Source organism: Nannobrachium achirus, assembly GCF_963921795.1.
Source record: "Nannobrachium achirus genome assembly, chromosome: 12".
NCBI lineage: Eukaryota > Metazoa > Chordata > Actinopteri > Myctophiformes > Myctophidae > Nannobrachium > Nannobrachium achirus.
This window is the reverse complement of record NC_137832.1, coordinates 20,820,564-20,834,721: the sequence shown is the minus strand read 5'-3', so window position 1 is coordinate 20,834,721 and position 14,158 is coordinate 20,820,564. Positions and strand designations below refer to the sequence as shown.

The 14,158-nt window shown below is 41.8% G+C and overlaps 1 protein-coding gene across 2 annotated transcripts in view; it reads right to left on the bottom strand.

The window, feature by feature from the left end:
• rasal1 (RAS protein activator like 1) overlaps positions 1-14,158 on the bottom strand; it is a 72,493-nt gene that overhangs the window by 51,970 nt on the left and 6,365 nt on the right. For both annotated transcript variants that reach the window (XM_080739432.1, XM_080739433.1), the window contains exons 5-10: positions 11,692-11,821; positions 8,687-8,768; positions 8,065-8,205; positions 7,514-7,605; positions 5,477-5,594; positions 1,971-2,124 (exon numbers count right to left, since the gene is read on the bottom strand). In XM_080739432.1, coding sequence (XP_080595558.1) covers positions 1,971-2,124; positions 5,477-5,594; positions 7,514-7,605; positions 8,065-8,205; positions 8,687-8,768; positions 11,692-11,821 — 717 coding nt within the window. The remainder of the gene's footprint in view (positions 1-1,970; positions 2,125-5,476; positions 5,595-7,513; positions 7,606-8,064; positions 8,206-8,686; positions 8,769-11,691; positions 11,822-14,158) is intronic.

The following is a 14,158-nucleotide window of genomic DNA, read 5'->3' as shown; positions in this document are numbered from 1 at the left end:
CACGTAACCTAAATATACAAAGAAATTACTGACATATTTGACAACGTTATACTTGAAAAAGAACATTGATAGTGGAAATAGCCGATCTACAAGCTCTCAACGCGTCGCGATGCGACACGTTGAGAGCTTGTAGATCTGCTATTTTCACTATTTTTTTACTTTAAAAAAAAATTTGAACATTTTTCAACATGGAAACGATTATGACGATTATGAAAAATTATCGCGATTATGGCAAATAATTGTGATTAGACGATTATGTAATAATTGTGACAGCCCTAGTCAGAGCATGTAGCAGTTTTACGGATACGGCCGGGGCTGCAAGGTGCAGCAGTGCCCATAATGTCGATATTTTATTTTCTTCCGTTTTTCTTAAAAAAATAAATTAAAAAAAAAATCATTTCACCATGCCTCTGTGCCCCAGATTAATGTCTGCTTGTTCCCAGCATCTATTCTGATCTCATGTTCTATCCAGCACCTGTTTGGATCATGTGGAGTTGCTATGGAAACTTAGGCACGATAGTTTGTGTCTCAAAGTACACCAGCAAACCCCTAAGACCACGGAACAGTGGTGTGGAGGCAACAAACTTAATACCACACTGAAATAATTGGCGTTGGTCTGGTAAATATGGTACCAATAGGCGTGGACTGCCTACATCATGGCTGCATTGCTGAACTCTGAAATACTAGCAGTGGTTGAGAGATGGTCTCATGATTGTGGAGGAGCAATGGAGGAATTGCATGTTGTCGTTGTCGGGTGAAAACCTTGTATGTCAAAAAAACGTTCGTTTTGCATTTTTCATTTTAAAAACGATTTAAACTAGTGAAAACAGCCGATCCACAAGCACACAACGCCTCGCACTGCGAGGCGTTGTGTGCTTGTAGATCGGCTGTTTTCACTGCTTTTGTGCGACGGCCTTGTACGACGAAGCAGGGCTTTGCTTTGCGAAAGAACGTACACATTTGAAACTTGGAGATACGAGGTTTCCACCCAACAACGACGATGTGGTCCTCCTACTCATTAACACTGACTAATAAGATGTTACGCATAATGTTTACTGTGTAATCACAGCCGAAAAGGATAATTCATCTCCATACTTTTGAATTCTGACTTTCCAATGCAAATTTCCTAACACCCACTTGAAAAGCTTTCACGTTATTAAAAAGCTATTAGGCCATACTGTTGGTAAAATTGGCAACGGTTTAACCACTTGAACTCCAGCATCCCTATTCTGGGGGGAAGGTTCACCAAAAGTAGACGATCTACAAGCTCACAATGTGTCACGTTGTGACTCGTTGTGACCTCGTTGTGTTGTGAGCTTGTAGATCTGCTGTTTTTGGTGAAGAGAGTCGAGGTAGATGGAAAAAGAGATCAAGTACAGTGCAAATCAGGTCTGTTTTACTAAGCATAGAGGGTCTAAGTCAGGGGTGGGCAACTTTGATGATGGCAAGGGCTACTATATTTCCACCTTCACTCCAGAGGGCCACATTGCATATTGCTACGTCCTACTTTGTCATATCTCATACAAAAGAAGCAAAAATAGCAGATCTACAAGCTCAAAACACATCGCGTTGCGATGAGTTTTGAGCTTGTAGATCGGCTATTTTTTTCTTTTGAATTTGAATCCTTTTTTGTTCTTTTTTAATTGGAAACCTGAAATGTAATATTTTGATTAAATTCCAAACGCATTTAGTCATATACTCATGTTAACTTCATGAACCTAAATACAAAAACAATGGACATAAAAAAATACATTTTAATACTACTATACTAGTCATTAAGCTACTAATATAGACTGATGGAATTAAAGCTGAATTCTAACAGCTGAAATCATCAATAATATATCAGTATTCCGGTATTAACCTGAGGGCCGCATTAAGTGAAGGTGGGGGCCGCATGTGGCCCCCGGGCCGCCAGTTGCCCATGTATGCTCTAAGGCTAAGCGGTTAAACAACCTATTAGTGAGTCTTACTGGTGTGGTTGACCTCCCTGGTGTTGAGGTAATCCAGGAATGGCACCACCAGGCCCTGGCCCAGGTAGATCTTCACCAGGGTCATGGCCACATCTTGGCGGCTCTCGACAGTCGTCACCTCTTCCAACATAGTCAACGGGCTGCTGTCGTCTATCTGCAGGGAGGATGGGGAAAACCACAACACAATAGAACAGTGGTCTTCAACGTTTTCAGGCCAAGGACCCCTTAGTTGAGAGAGAGACGAAGCAGGGACCCCCACAACCTTGTCATAGCTTCCATATAGTTTCATTGTTTGAAAGCACAATAATCACTGTATTTTGGATTCCTGTCAATTTGTGTTTTCAGATATTTAACCCACTGAACCGTCGATACTTAGTGAACTTACCCTTCACTCTGTACTTAGTGTACTCTTTTTCCCCTCTACACCAAAGAAAATAGCCGAAAATAGCCGAAAATAGCCGATCTACAAGCTCACAACGCCTCGCAGCGTGAGGCGTTGTGAGCTTGTAGATCTGCTATTTTTGAATATCAGAATATGGACGCTAGGATTCAAGTGGTTAATATAAAAAAGGAGAAAACGTTTTCTATCACACAAAGATTTGGAGGACCCCCTGTAGTAACTCTGAGCACCCCCTAGGGCAGGGGTTCCCAAACTTTTTGGTCTCAGGGCACCCTATAAATATTTTTTTAATCCGAGTCACCCCTACATTATAATTTTCACTCCCAGGACCTTATATTATATAGCATATCGTCGTTGTCGGGTGGAAACCTTGTATGTCCAAAACCGTTCGTTTTGTATTTATCATCTATAACATGTACTAAACTAGTGAAAACAGCAGATCTACAAGCACACAACGCCTGGCATCGCGAGGCGTTGTGTGCTTGTAGATCGGCTGTTTTCACTAGTTTTGTGCGACAGTCTTGTTTGATGAAGCAGAGTTTTGCTTTACCAAAAGACGTACACATTTTGAAACATGGAGGTACGAGGTTTCTGCCCGACAGTGACGATATTTTAGTGATTATGTTGTGAGGAAAACGTTAAGATAATAGCCATTTTGGTTAGAACTGACTGAAAATAACTTTGTACTTCAAGTTTAAAATGATACTAAATATTTTTTCAAGTGTCCAAATAAATTCCGAATATTATCAAATGATCTCGCGGCACCCCTGGACTGCCGTCGCGGCACCCCAGGGTGCCCCGTCACCCACTTTGAAAACCCCTGCCCTAGGGGTCCCGGACCCCCTGTTGAAGACCCCTGCAATAGAACGCTGACAAGGGGGACCTTGCTTTTACAATGGTGCCCTGGGGGTGGGACAGCCAGGCTACAGCAGGGGTTCAAAGTGGGTGACAGGGCACCCTGGGGTGCCGTGACGGAAGTCCAGAGGCAGTCCAGAGGTGCCGCGAGATTTGATAATATTTGGAATTTGTCTGGCCACTTAAAAAAAAGATTTAGTATAATTTTAAACTTGAAGTACAAAGTTATTTTTAGTTTTAGTTCCAACCAAAGGGGCTATTATCTCAATGTTTTCCTACTGTAGCAACATAATCGCTAAAATATGCTATAAATATGAGATGCTCAGAGTGGAAATTATGAATATAATGTGTATGTGCCTCGGGTGAAAAACATATTTATAGGGGTCCCCTGAGCCAAAGATAATTGGGAATCCCCGGGCTACAATACATATATTATATCTGTATATCCTCAGATCTCAATCTGCAATAGAGAGCACACTTGAAGCAGGCTATGGACTCCAGTGAGAATCCATCATAATGACTAAATCAAGGAATCATCACACACAACATCATACGCATCATATATGTAAGCGTCATAGATAGATATGGCACCAGGAGTGGAGCTGAAATCACGAAACATACACAACCATAATATAAGCATAAATACATAAATTAACACATTTCCTGAGACTCTGTGAAACCTCTATTTTACATGTGTGTAATAATGTTTTCATGTGTGTTAAAACCTCCACCGGCTGTCAGTCTGTCAGTAATCTCTCGAGACTCAGAGTCGCTACGCTTCTGAAAAGACAGAAAAGGGACAAGTGGGCGGTGCCTTTTCGTGGCGATGGCTAGCCAGAATGGTCTGTCAGTCACACGTCACACTTTTGCCCTTTTCATATCTCCGCCACCGTTGCCCCGATCCATGCCAAACTTTGCACACACACTCCTTGGCTGCCAAACCACTACCTCCACCCCCATTTCTCACATGCCCCTCTTCTAGCGCCACCATGAGGCTGATTCTTGCAAAACATATGTTTGGACACTGCTCCTAGCCTGACACTCAGCCTGAATTGACATTTCGTTTCACTCGCCAAAACAAAAATTTAATTAAAGGGGTGTGGCTAGCGATTCAGGGTCTGGAACTAGGCTACACTGCTCCTACAGATTAGCCCTAAAATCACACAAAGCAATCTGTGACAGACATACTTCAACACAATACCTATGTTACACATTTGCTCCACCTACATACCAACATATTCTTACAACTTTGCCACCACCCCATTACAGCTAATCCCCACATTCTCTTCCCCTACCTAAGCATACATTTGCTACGCACATCCCGCCACTCCCAGGAACCAATGCCACTTACAGGCCAATTTGTTTATCGCTTATCTCAATTCGCTTATCTCCCGATTAGGGAGTCTAACTGGTAATGTTTTCATGTGTGTACTGTGTGTGTGTACTGTGTGTGTGTGCGTGCGTGTGTGTGTGCGTGTGTGTGTGCGTGTGTGTGTGCGTGTGTGTGTGTGTGTGTGTGTGTGTGTGTGTGTGTGTGTGTGTGTGTGTGTGTGTGTGTGTGTGTGTATGTGTGTGTGCCTCAGAAGCATGCTGAGGAAGCTTCACTGTGCTTATGGAAAGTGAAGAATCTCTGCCGTAAGAGAATTCAGTCTGTGCACTGCCTGCATTATAAAATATTCTAGGGGGTTGTCACCATTGTTGATCACAGCGTACCTTGAAGCTTGGCACATTTTATAAGCATATCATTTGGCTAGACTGATAACGGTTAAACTAAGTGTCTCTGTACTCTGTACTATGTGTGCCTCTGTTCGGATAAGGACTGAATCCTATCAGTGCATCCTTGATGTAGCTTTTCTGTCAGTTTCAATGCCACAGTGTACATTAAAGGAAATACTACTTTTTACTGGCCTATTTATTGTCAGGAGAGTAGTGACAGGGGTTGACACTAAGGTCTCAGAGGCACTTGCCCGTCGGGCAAGTACAGGTCATGTTCTACTTGCCCAAAGGTCATGCCCACTTGTAAACAGTGCTCTTATTTTACATTCCACAGACCAGAAGACAGAGCGCTCTGGCCATTTTCAGGTGTTTCGACAGATATCTCCTGTTGTGTTTATGGACGGTTGCATCCCCTCTCAAATGAGCACTTGCCCGGGCGGGCAACCTCAAAGCAAACATCACCTGTCCGAAAGTTTTATTTACCTGCCGGAGGTAGGTGGGCAAGCCTTAGTGTCAATGCCTGAGTGATACTGACCTCCGTGGGGGAGATGACTGACTCAACCAGCAGGTCAATGAGAGGCTGGTAGTACATTGAAGGCAGGATACAGTCCTCCACCAGACGCACCTTCAGACGCAACGCGCCCAGTTTCCCCCTGTGAGGAGAAAGGGATATAATATGAGTCCGGGATCCCTTCATCGAAATTATTTTCCAGATAAAGATTTTTCACTGTAATTATTAGGTTTGCTAGGTTTTGGCTAATGTCCCACAAAGAATAGGTATGCTAGGGTTCAAGTGATTATTGTAAAAAACATGATCCTATCACACAAAGATTTGTCGGCCCCCCTGTAGTAACTCTGGGGACCCTAGGGGGTCCCGGACCCCCTGTTGAAGATCTCTGCTCTATATCGTCATGGTACATTAACATTAAATAATAATATACATTTATTTAAAACAAAAGTTTTTTTCTTTAAAAGATATAGCTATAGACTATAGAGTGTTTGTTCAGTAAACGCCGGGTTCTTCCCGTCTCTTTAATAAAGGGTAAAATACATTTTCGGGTATGTTGCCAGCTAATCAGGAGAGAGTACTCATGTATAAGCTTCAATTTGAAAGTGTTACAGTGTTCCAAATGTTTCTGTTCATTTTTTTGTCATCACTTCCCATTTCATTTGTTTTTATCTGTGTCCTGTGCGAGTTCTCTCTCTCTGAGTGCTATCAGAATGTAGAGCTATTTAGCAATTAATTTTTTTACAAAATAAACATAACTTAATATGATAATAATTATCATATTCTACCATACAGAATAATATTAGTTAGTAAATGTTTTATTTATTAAAATGTGTCCAAGATTGTAGCTTTAATAGTGTTTCCCTTTCCGATGAGGGCGATTTCTGATTTGTAATTATACCTCACAAGATGTGTTTATCATCGTGAGAGGAGACACTCATAATAGTCTGATAATTAGCGGCAATAAAAGCACCATAAATGCCAAGTCAGTGGGTGGCTTATAGCTAAATGTGTAGCGTGTAGGGTGGTGGTCTCTATTCCTGTTCTATTTCAGGCCTCACATCCCAGCATTGTCATCCCTTAAATAAACGCCCCCATAAAGCTGTGAGTCACTCTGTAACGCACATCTGAGGTTTAGCCTCACATTGACACAGTGTGTCGCTGCTGTAATCTCAGCCTCCACACTTCTAAAATTATCTCCAAGAACACATGTCAACAGAGACCTTGTTATGACCCTAAAAACACCCTTCCTTCGTGACGTAAAAAACACATCTACCGTATCTCTCTCTTTCTCCTGATCGTATCTATCCATCAATTACACGCACGCATGCACGCACGCACGCACGCACGCACGCACGCACGCGCAAGGGCGTCACAAGGGGGGGAAATGTGGGATTGAGTTACTAGGGCCCAAGGTGGAGGGGCCATAATTATTTTATACTTTAGCTATTGAAAAATAGTAGATATACAAGCTTGTAGATCTGCTATTTTTTTTTAATCGAGAACATTTGTGCAAATCTTTGAATATACTGTATGTATCTTTTTAAGCGAACATTTGTAACTAAAACCTGGGGGGGGGGGGGTCCCTGGAACTAAATATTTTGAGATGGGGGTCCGTGGCCAAATACATATCATTTTGGGGGTCCTTCACATGAAAATGTTTGAGCACCACTGACATAGAAACATAGGTTTTTCAAAAAAAAACTTAGAAGGATTTGAAATATTCAAAGACAAAAAGAAATAGCATATATTTAGCTGTGAGTGAGCTTGTATATCTGCTATTTGTCAATAGTTAAAGTACAAAATAAAACATAATAATGCATTCCCAGTCTAAATAGGTTAAACCCCCTCGCCTATGAAGAACATTCATGGGGGGCCCGCAGTGAATCCTTGTACCCAGGGCCCAGAATTTGGTGCGACACCCCTGCACGCGCGCGCGCACACACATACACACACACACACACACACACACACACACACACACACACACACACACACACACACACACACACACACACACACACACACACACACACACACGAACAAGTACACCATAATCCTTACCCAGCATCATCATCATTGTTTCCCAAGGGTAGCAAACGAAACCAGCCTTGCAACAGAGGTGTCTTGTGCAAGCAAGCAAGAGGGATTTCCACCTATGGGAGGAAACAACAAGCACCCCCAAACCAATGACCACAAAAAGCTAGCACAGAATGCCTCTGTTGAAAATGTTCACTAATATTATTCACAAATGACCTCTCAGTTGAGGACAACGCAGATGATTTTAATATCCATATCGTCACTGTCGGGCAGAAACCCTGTATCTCCAAGTTTCAAATTTGTACTTTTTTTCACCAAGTAAAGCCCTGCTTCATCATACAAGGCTGTCGCACAAAAGTAGTGAAAACAGCCGATCTACAAGCACACAACGCCTCGCGGTGCGAGGCGTTGTGTGCTTGTAGATCTGCTATTTTCACTAGTTTAGTTCATTTTTAACATGATAAATACAAAATGAACGGTCTTGGACATACAAGGTTTCCACCTGATAACGACGATATTTAATATTGTACAGACAGCAGCAGCAGAGTGGTTTGCAGAGATTCATAAATCTTTACCTTTCCCAGGAAATCATTCTTGCCCACCATGTCCCAGTCCCAGACTTCTAAAGTAACTGTCCCATCTTCACTGAGCTCCCTGGGCTCCAGGTCTAGTTCCAGAGTCTCTCCCCAGTGAGGGAACCGGGTTTTCTTAATGATCTTGAGGAAACGGGGATTGCAAGTCAAAAAAGATTTAATCAGCTTACTTTGGTCTCACAAATATACTGTATTTGTGAGAACAAAACATGGTCGCCGTATAGGACTACAATTGCTACACTCTATAGAACAGTGGTGATCACAGTGGTGCTCACAACGCCTCGCATTGCGAGGCGTTGTGAGCATGAGCATGTAGATCGTCTATTTTCACCATTTCTGCCTCTAATATTTGACAATTTGGCCAATGTTTAATTTTAATAATTTTGGAGGTATTAAAAAGTCCTTAAAATGTCACTTTAGAAATGAATTTGATGTTGGTTTGTTTACTGTTGAGTGAGAAAACAATGTTGCACATTAAGTTAATCAACTGGGGACCCCCCCAAAATAATTTGGGGACCCCCCCTAGGGGCCTGGCCCACAGGCTGAGAACCACTGTTATAGAACACGTCATACAAGCAGGCATATGGTACAGTAGAGAGCTCACCGAAGTCTCAGCGCTGTGGTTGTTGAAGATGACTTTGGCAAATGGATCCGAGGTTCCAGAGATGTCTCTTGGAGCCAAATCTCTGTGACGTGATAAGAGAAAACGTCAACACTTGTTATCGCTGTGTCGCTCACAAAAGCCCTTCTCAAATTACCGGTTCACGACATTTAATTGGGTTCTGCAAGGTGACAAATTCTCCCATGTGCTTTGACCTCATTATTTCGACCGTAAGTCACACTCATCACAGAATGAATGTTTGAATAACCCATTCAGAACGGGTACACTATATTGTGTATCATTATTTTATGCTTTAACTATTGAAAAATAGCAGATATACAAGCTCACAGCGCGGCACCGAGTGCCGCGCTGCGAGCTTGTAGATCTGCTATTTTTGAAAAATCGTGAAAATTAGAATTTTGACCCGAATCTATAAGTGTCTTTTGAATCCTTCTAAGATTTTTTGAAAAACCTATGTTTCTATGTCAGCAATCTGGCCAGCCATCGTCAAAGAAAAGGTCCTTTTCACTTAACTGGAGCTCAGTTAGTCTGTTCTTGAGAGACTAATACATCAGTGGTTCTCAAACCTTTTCATTTGAAGGACCCCCAAAATGATATGTATTTGGCCACGGACCCCCATCTCAAAATATTTCGTTCCAGGGACCACCCAGAAGAAAAAAAAATTGAGTTACAAACGTTCGCTTTGAAAATACATATATTCAAAGATTTGCACACATTTTCACGACTCTTTCAAAAAAATAGCAGATCTACAAGCTCGCAGCGCGGCACTCGGTGCCGCGCTGTGAGCTTGTACATCTGCTATTTTTCACTGGTTAAAGCATTCAATAATTCTAGGCCTGAATGGGTAACAGACATGAGCCCTGTTTGACACGCTAATTAGCACCTCGTCAGAGGGCTACAGAGACTGGCCAGGGACGGACAGATGGGGCACTGGGAGCACAGCGGGAGGAGCCTGTGACACATTGTGAGGACAGAGATAGTGATGACATTGCTGTCTCTGAAAGCAGTTATTCACTATTAAGGTCAAACAGCAGTGAACAAAATGAAACAACGCTGGGCAGTATTGAGGGCAGTATTCCATCTGAATGAAAAATGTATAATAAAACACAAATAAGACTAAAGGGCGCCCACACTAAGCACTATACTGTAACTATAAAGAATTGCTTTTGAAAATCATTATAGTTCAAAAGGATGGCAGAGTCTGCACCACAACTACCAGTAAGACTCCCTAATCGGGAGATAAGCAACCGTCAGGTTGCATACACAAACTTTAGAAGGCAATCGGCTGGAGGTTGTGGTTTGCGTGTGACGTGACGTGACAGACAGACAGCCTGTGGAGCTTTTCATCGTAACTTGCGACCTGACGGTCGCTATAACAACGACAGTGGCGAATGATATAGATATGATTCTAATGCTTAGTGTGGAGAGCCCATAATAGTCTAATAAGCCCTGCTAACAGCATCCTTGTTCAACGCAATCTGACCACTAGATTTTGAGATATTGTGTGCCTAAGTGGAAACTTTGGCCTAAGGGTGGCATTAAAGGCAATGCGATTGAATCACCTAAATCAATAGGGTTCAATTCCTTGCTCAGCTAGTTTGGGACATCTTGTGTGCTATAGTGTACATTTCGGCCTAATGATGGTGCTAGACTAAAGGCCACTGAGTCACCAAAATAGCGGGCATTATCTTGGGAGCATGAAGGTGCACCGCAAATTCCTACTTTTCGACATATCTTGGTTGACCGACCAACTGAGCAACCAATCGACATACTGTGGCCATCCTTAAGGTAGCCGTAGCTCTCCACCGCAACGAAGTCAGCGGCGGAAAGTGTTGGAAAGCCTCTGTTGCAGAAATTCTGCTGTTGAATAGTGGGTACACTGTCGCGCCGGGTCGCAAGTTGTAGGAAAGCGTCAAAGGCCATCGGAAGCAGGTTTGTTGTTGAAAAGGGCATCAAGCCATTGGCTCTATTTTTAGCACTATACTGTAGCTGTCTGTCAGTATTGGCTCTCACACCTTCCAATCAACTAATCTCCCGACTTCAGTTGACTGCCACTCTGTAAAGATCTGTAGTAGCCTGTTTATTAGGCTGTGTATGGATTTCTTTTTTTTGTCAAAGGATTTGTGGTTTGTGATGAGATGTCTTTCATAATTGTCTTTGTTCACCACTGCTGCTGCATAGGTGTTACTAATGAGACAAATACATGTTCCATTCCAAATTACAAAAATAATTCTGTTTTGTCTCATGCTGTCTGTTCCCAAACTGATTCTACTGATGTCGTATCTCATTAGATCAAATAGTAGAAGGCCATTTACTAAACACCTAACACACCTGGACTTTTGATAGGCAAGGTCATTACTGTGTTAATTCCCACTATGCCACACCACTAATATGATTTGTTGGGGCCCTGAACCAGTCTCAGCTCTCAGACCCAGGATCTGCCCCTGAGCATAGCGCTATTCCTGCTTCTTTATTAGTTATCGTCTCTTGTGTGTGTGTGTGTGTGTGTGTGTGTGTGTGTGTGTGTGTGTGTGTGTAGGTGTGTGTGTGTGTGTGTGTGTGTGTGTGTGTGTGTGTGAATAAATTGTTAAAATGTGTATACAGTAACCCCCCTTTGGTAAATAAAACACATGGCCATGACGGTTAAATTAGAATGAAGGAATTCTCAACACTTGGTACAACTGAGGAACAATTTCCTCACCAAGACTTTTACGGCCATTGCAGAAATTCAACCGTAATCTTATGGTCACATGCCTGTTTCTCTCTAAACAAGCCGCCCCCGATATTCACAGATTCTATTGTGTAACATAACGGTATGACTCAGTGTTGTTTATAACAGTGGTCTCAGAAGAGCAGCTTTATTAGATCATATGAGAAAATTTACACGCAATCTTTTCTGTCATAACACCAGGGCCAGGGGAGGCAGTGATGGAATGGAATGCCACATGGATCATGAATGCATGAGGACATGATAGAACACGTACTACCTGGCCTCGATGACTTGACAACGCAGACAGATCCGCTGGGCATCTTTCACCACCTCCAGGCACAGGTGGATCTCTCCTTGAACCTCCTCATCAGGGTCCACCCTGGTCAGGTTTAACCAGTTATCTATTCCTGGGGAAATAAAGATGACAGAAATTAAGCATATAGCGTTAGTTTATGCCGGACACGTGAGTCGACTCGCCCGCCTAAGCTGTAATCAGCTGTCAGTCAGATCAATTCCTATTCCTCATTCACAGATCTGCTGATCATTACATTGCCCTGTCATAATCCAATCAGAGCTCACGCTCAGTAAGAGAGGCTCCTTTAAATACGGCTTGCATTCACTATAGCTCTGCTTGTCTTGGATCCGAAGCCTCGGATCCGCTGCTGCTTAGCTGCCTCCTCCACCACACCCTCCACCTTTTGATCAGAGTCTCGCATAGGTTCAAATACTTGTGATTTTACGTCTGTTGATTCAAGCTAATATGTCAATGTATTGCGATTGTACTACTATTGTATCCCTATGGGGGGTTTTCTTTAGCGTTCCCTGATTTTGCATAGCAGCTGCTTGAACAAAAGTCAGGGAACATCTCTGAACATGCAGCCCTTTAACGCCAAGTTTATCTGTATTCCCTTTGTTGCAATAAATGGTTAAATCTATTTTGACATGAGTGTTCCTGACTAAATTAGCATTAATGATATTTGCTATTTGGCTGCAAAGTGGGAATTTCAGGAGAGCAAACAACAACAAGTGTACTGTATACAAAGATCTTAGAACAAAGATGATACATTCAAGTCATTATTGAGCAAGGTCATTTGAAAACTCAATTCTGACAGGAATTGACATATAATGATGTATAATTGATGTTTGCTGTTCCTCCATCTGTTTTGGCAACTGATTCTATTTTATTTGATCAAACTATATGAATCTTTTAATCTTGTTGAGTCTATTACTGGTCACCCTGAGGAACACTCAATCTGGTGCTTTCATTTCTTTTTTTTCTTCTTCTTTGGAATAATGTTGATATAATAGAATTTCCTGCCTCTGAAAATAAACCTGTGATATTTCAGACTCTGCTCTCTCGTCCTGTCCCTTGTCCTCAGTGGTGGAAAAAATACTCAAATGTTTGACTTAGAGTATCAGTACTGCAAAGTAGAAATACTCTGTTACAAGTAAAAGTCCAGAATTCTAAATGTACTTAGCAAAAAGTACAAAAGTATTGGTATCAAAATGTACTTAAAGTACAAAAGTAGAATGTTCACAAAAGTAGAGAGTTCACAAAAGTAGAAAGCGTGTGAGCTTGTAGATCTGCTATTTTCAAATGGCCGAAATGTATATAGGGCTGAAGTGGTTAATATATTGTTTTGTAACAATAATCAATCTACAAAGTAACTAGTAACTAAAGTTTTCAAATAAATGCAGTGGAGTAAAAGTACAATATTTTCCTCCGAGATGTGGAGTAGAAGTAAACTTATTGGAAATTGGAAATACTCAAGTAGAGTACAAATACCTCAATATTGTACTTACTGTAAGTACAGTACTTAAGCAAATATACTTAGTTACTTTACACCACTGCTTGTCCTCAAGTCCCCTACATCCTCTCAGTGGCGTCAGTTCAGAAAAAGCTAAGGTATGGCAACATGACTGGTGCACCAGTCATGTTGCCATACCTTAGCAACTGGCATGATACATTTATTTTAAGAAGTACATTTATTTTTTTCCTCCCGTTTCTATGGTTTCTTGGGCTGGATATATGGCAGCCTGGAACGGTTGTTCAAGTGCAGCTAAACTTGGCATGTTAGTAAACGTGCCACAATTAACAATAATGCATTGCACCTGTGCAGCTGACCTGCGGAACCTGGGAATATACCATTTTGTCAAGATGGGGAGAATACAAGTGTGGAGAATATAATTATAATACCTTGTTAAAGTGACCATTTTGTAACATTTTGCATTTGTAGTTATTTTACTGTAATTTAACAACACAATAACCAGCACAGATAGACAAAGAGACATTCATGGATTTATATTTAAAAGTAACTTTTATTTCCCCCCTGGACCCAGGGTATGGCAGCTGCATACCCCTGCCATACCCAATTGACGCCCCTACATCCTCTCGGTATCATGCTTTTAATTCAAATTCTGCCCATCGTTTCCATCAGGCATTTCATGCTCCCTCCAACATCTCAGTGTCTGCCCAACAAAGCCAAAGTGCAGTAAATACGATTTAGGACACACAACTTATTTGTTCTTCCAAAGGTCAAATTATATGCCAGTAGCTCACTTGGCTGACCAGTTGAAACACTTTTAGAGGGTGTTTTTTTAGGGCAGTGTTGCTGAATTGGTTTTGAATTGTAACAGGACTTGCACAAACAACCTTGATTCCTTTGCTTTTGAAACCAAATGCCCTGCATTGGTTGAATTGCCATACCAAATATGTGTATCTCTTTTGCATTTGCTCATATTTT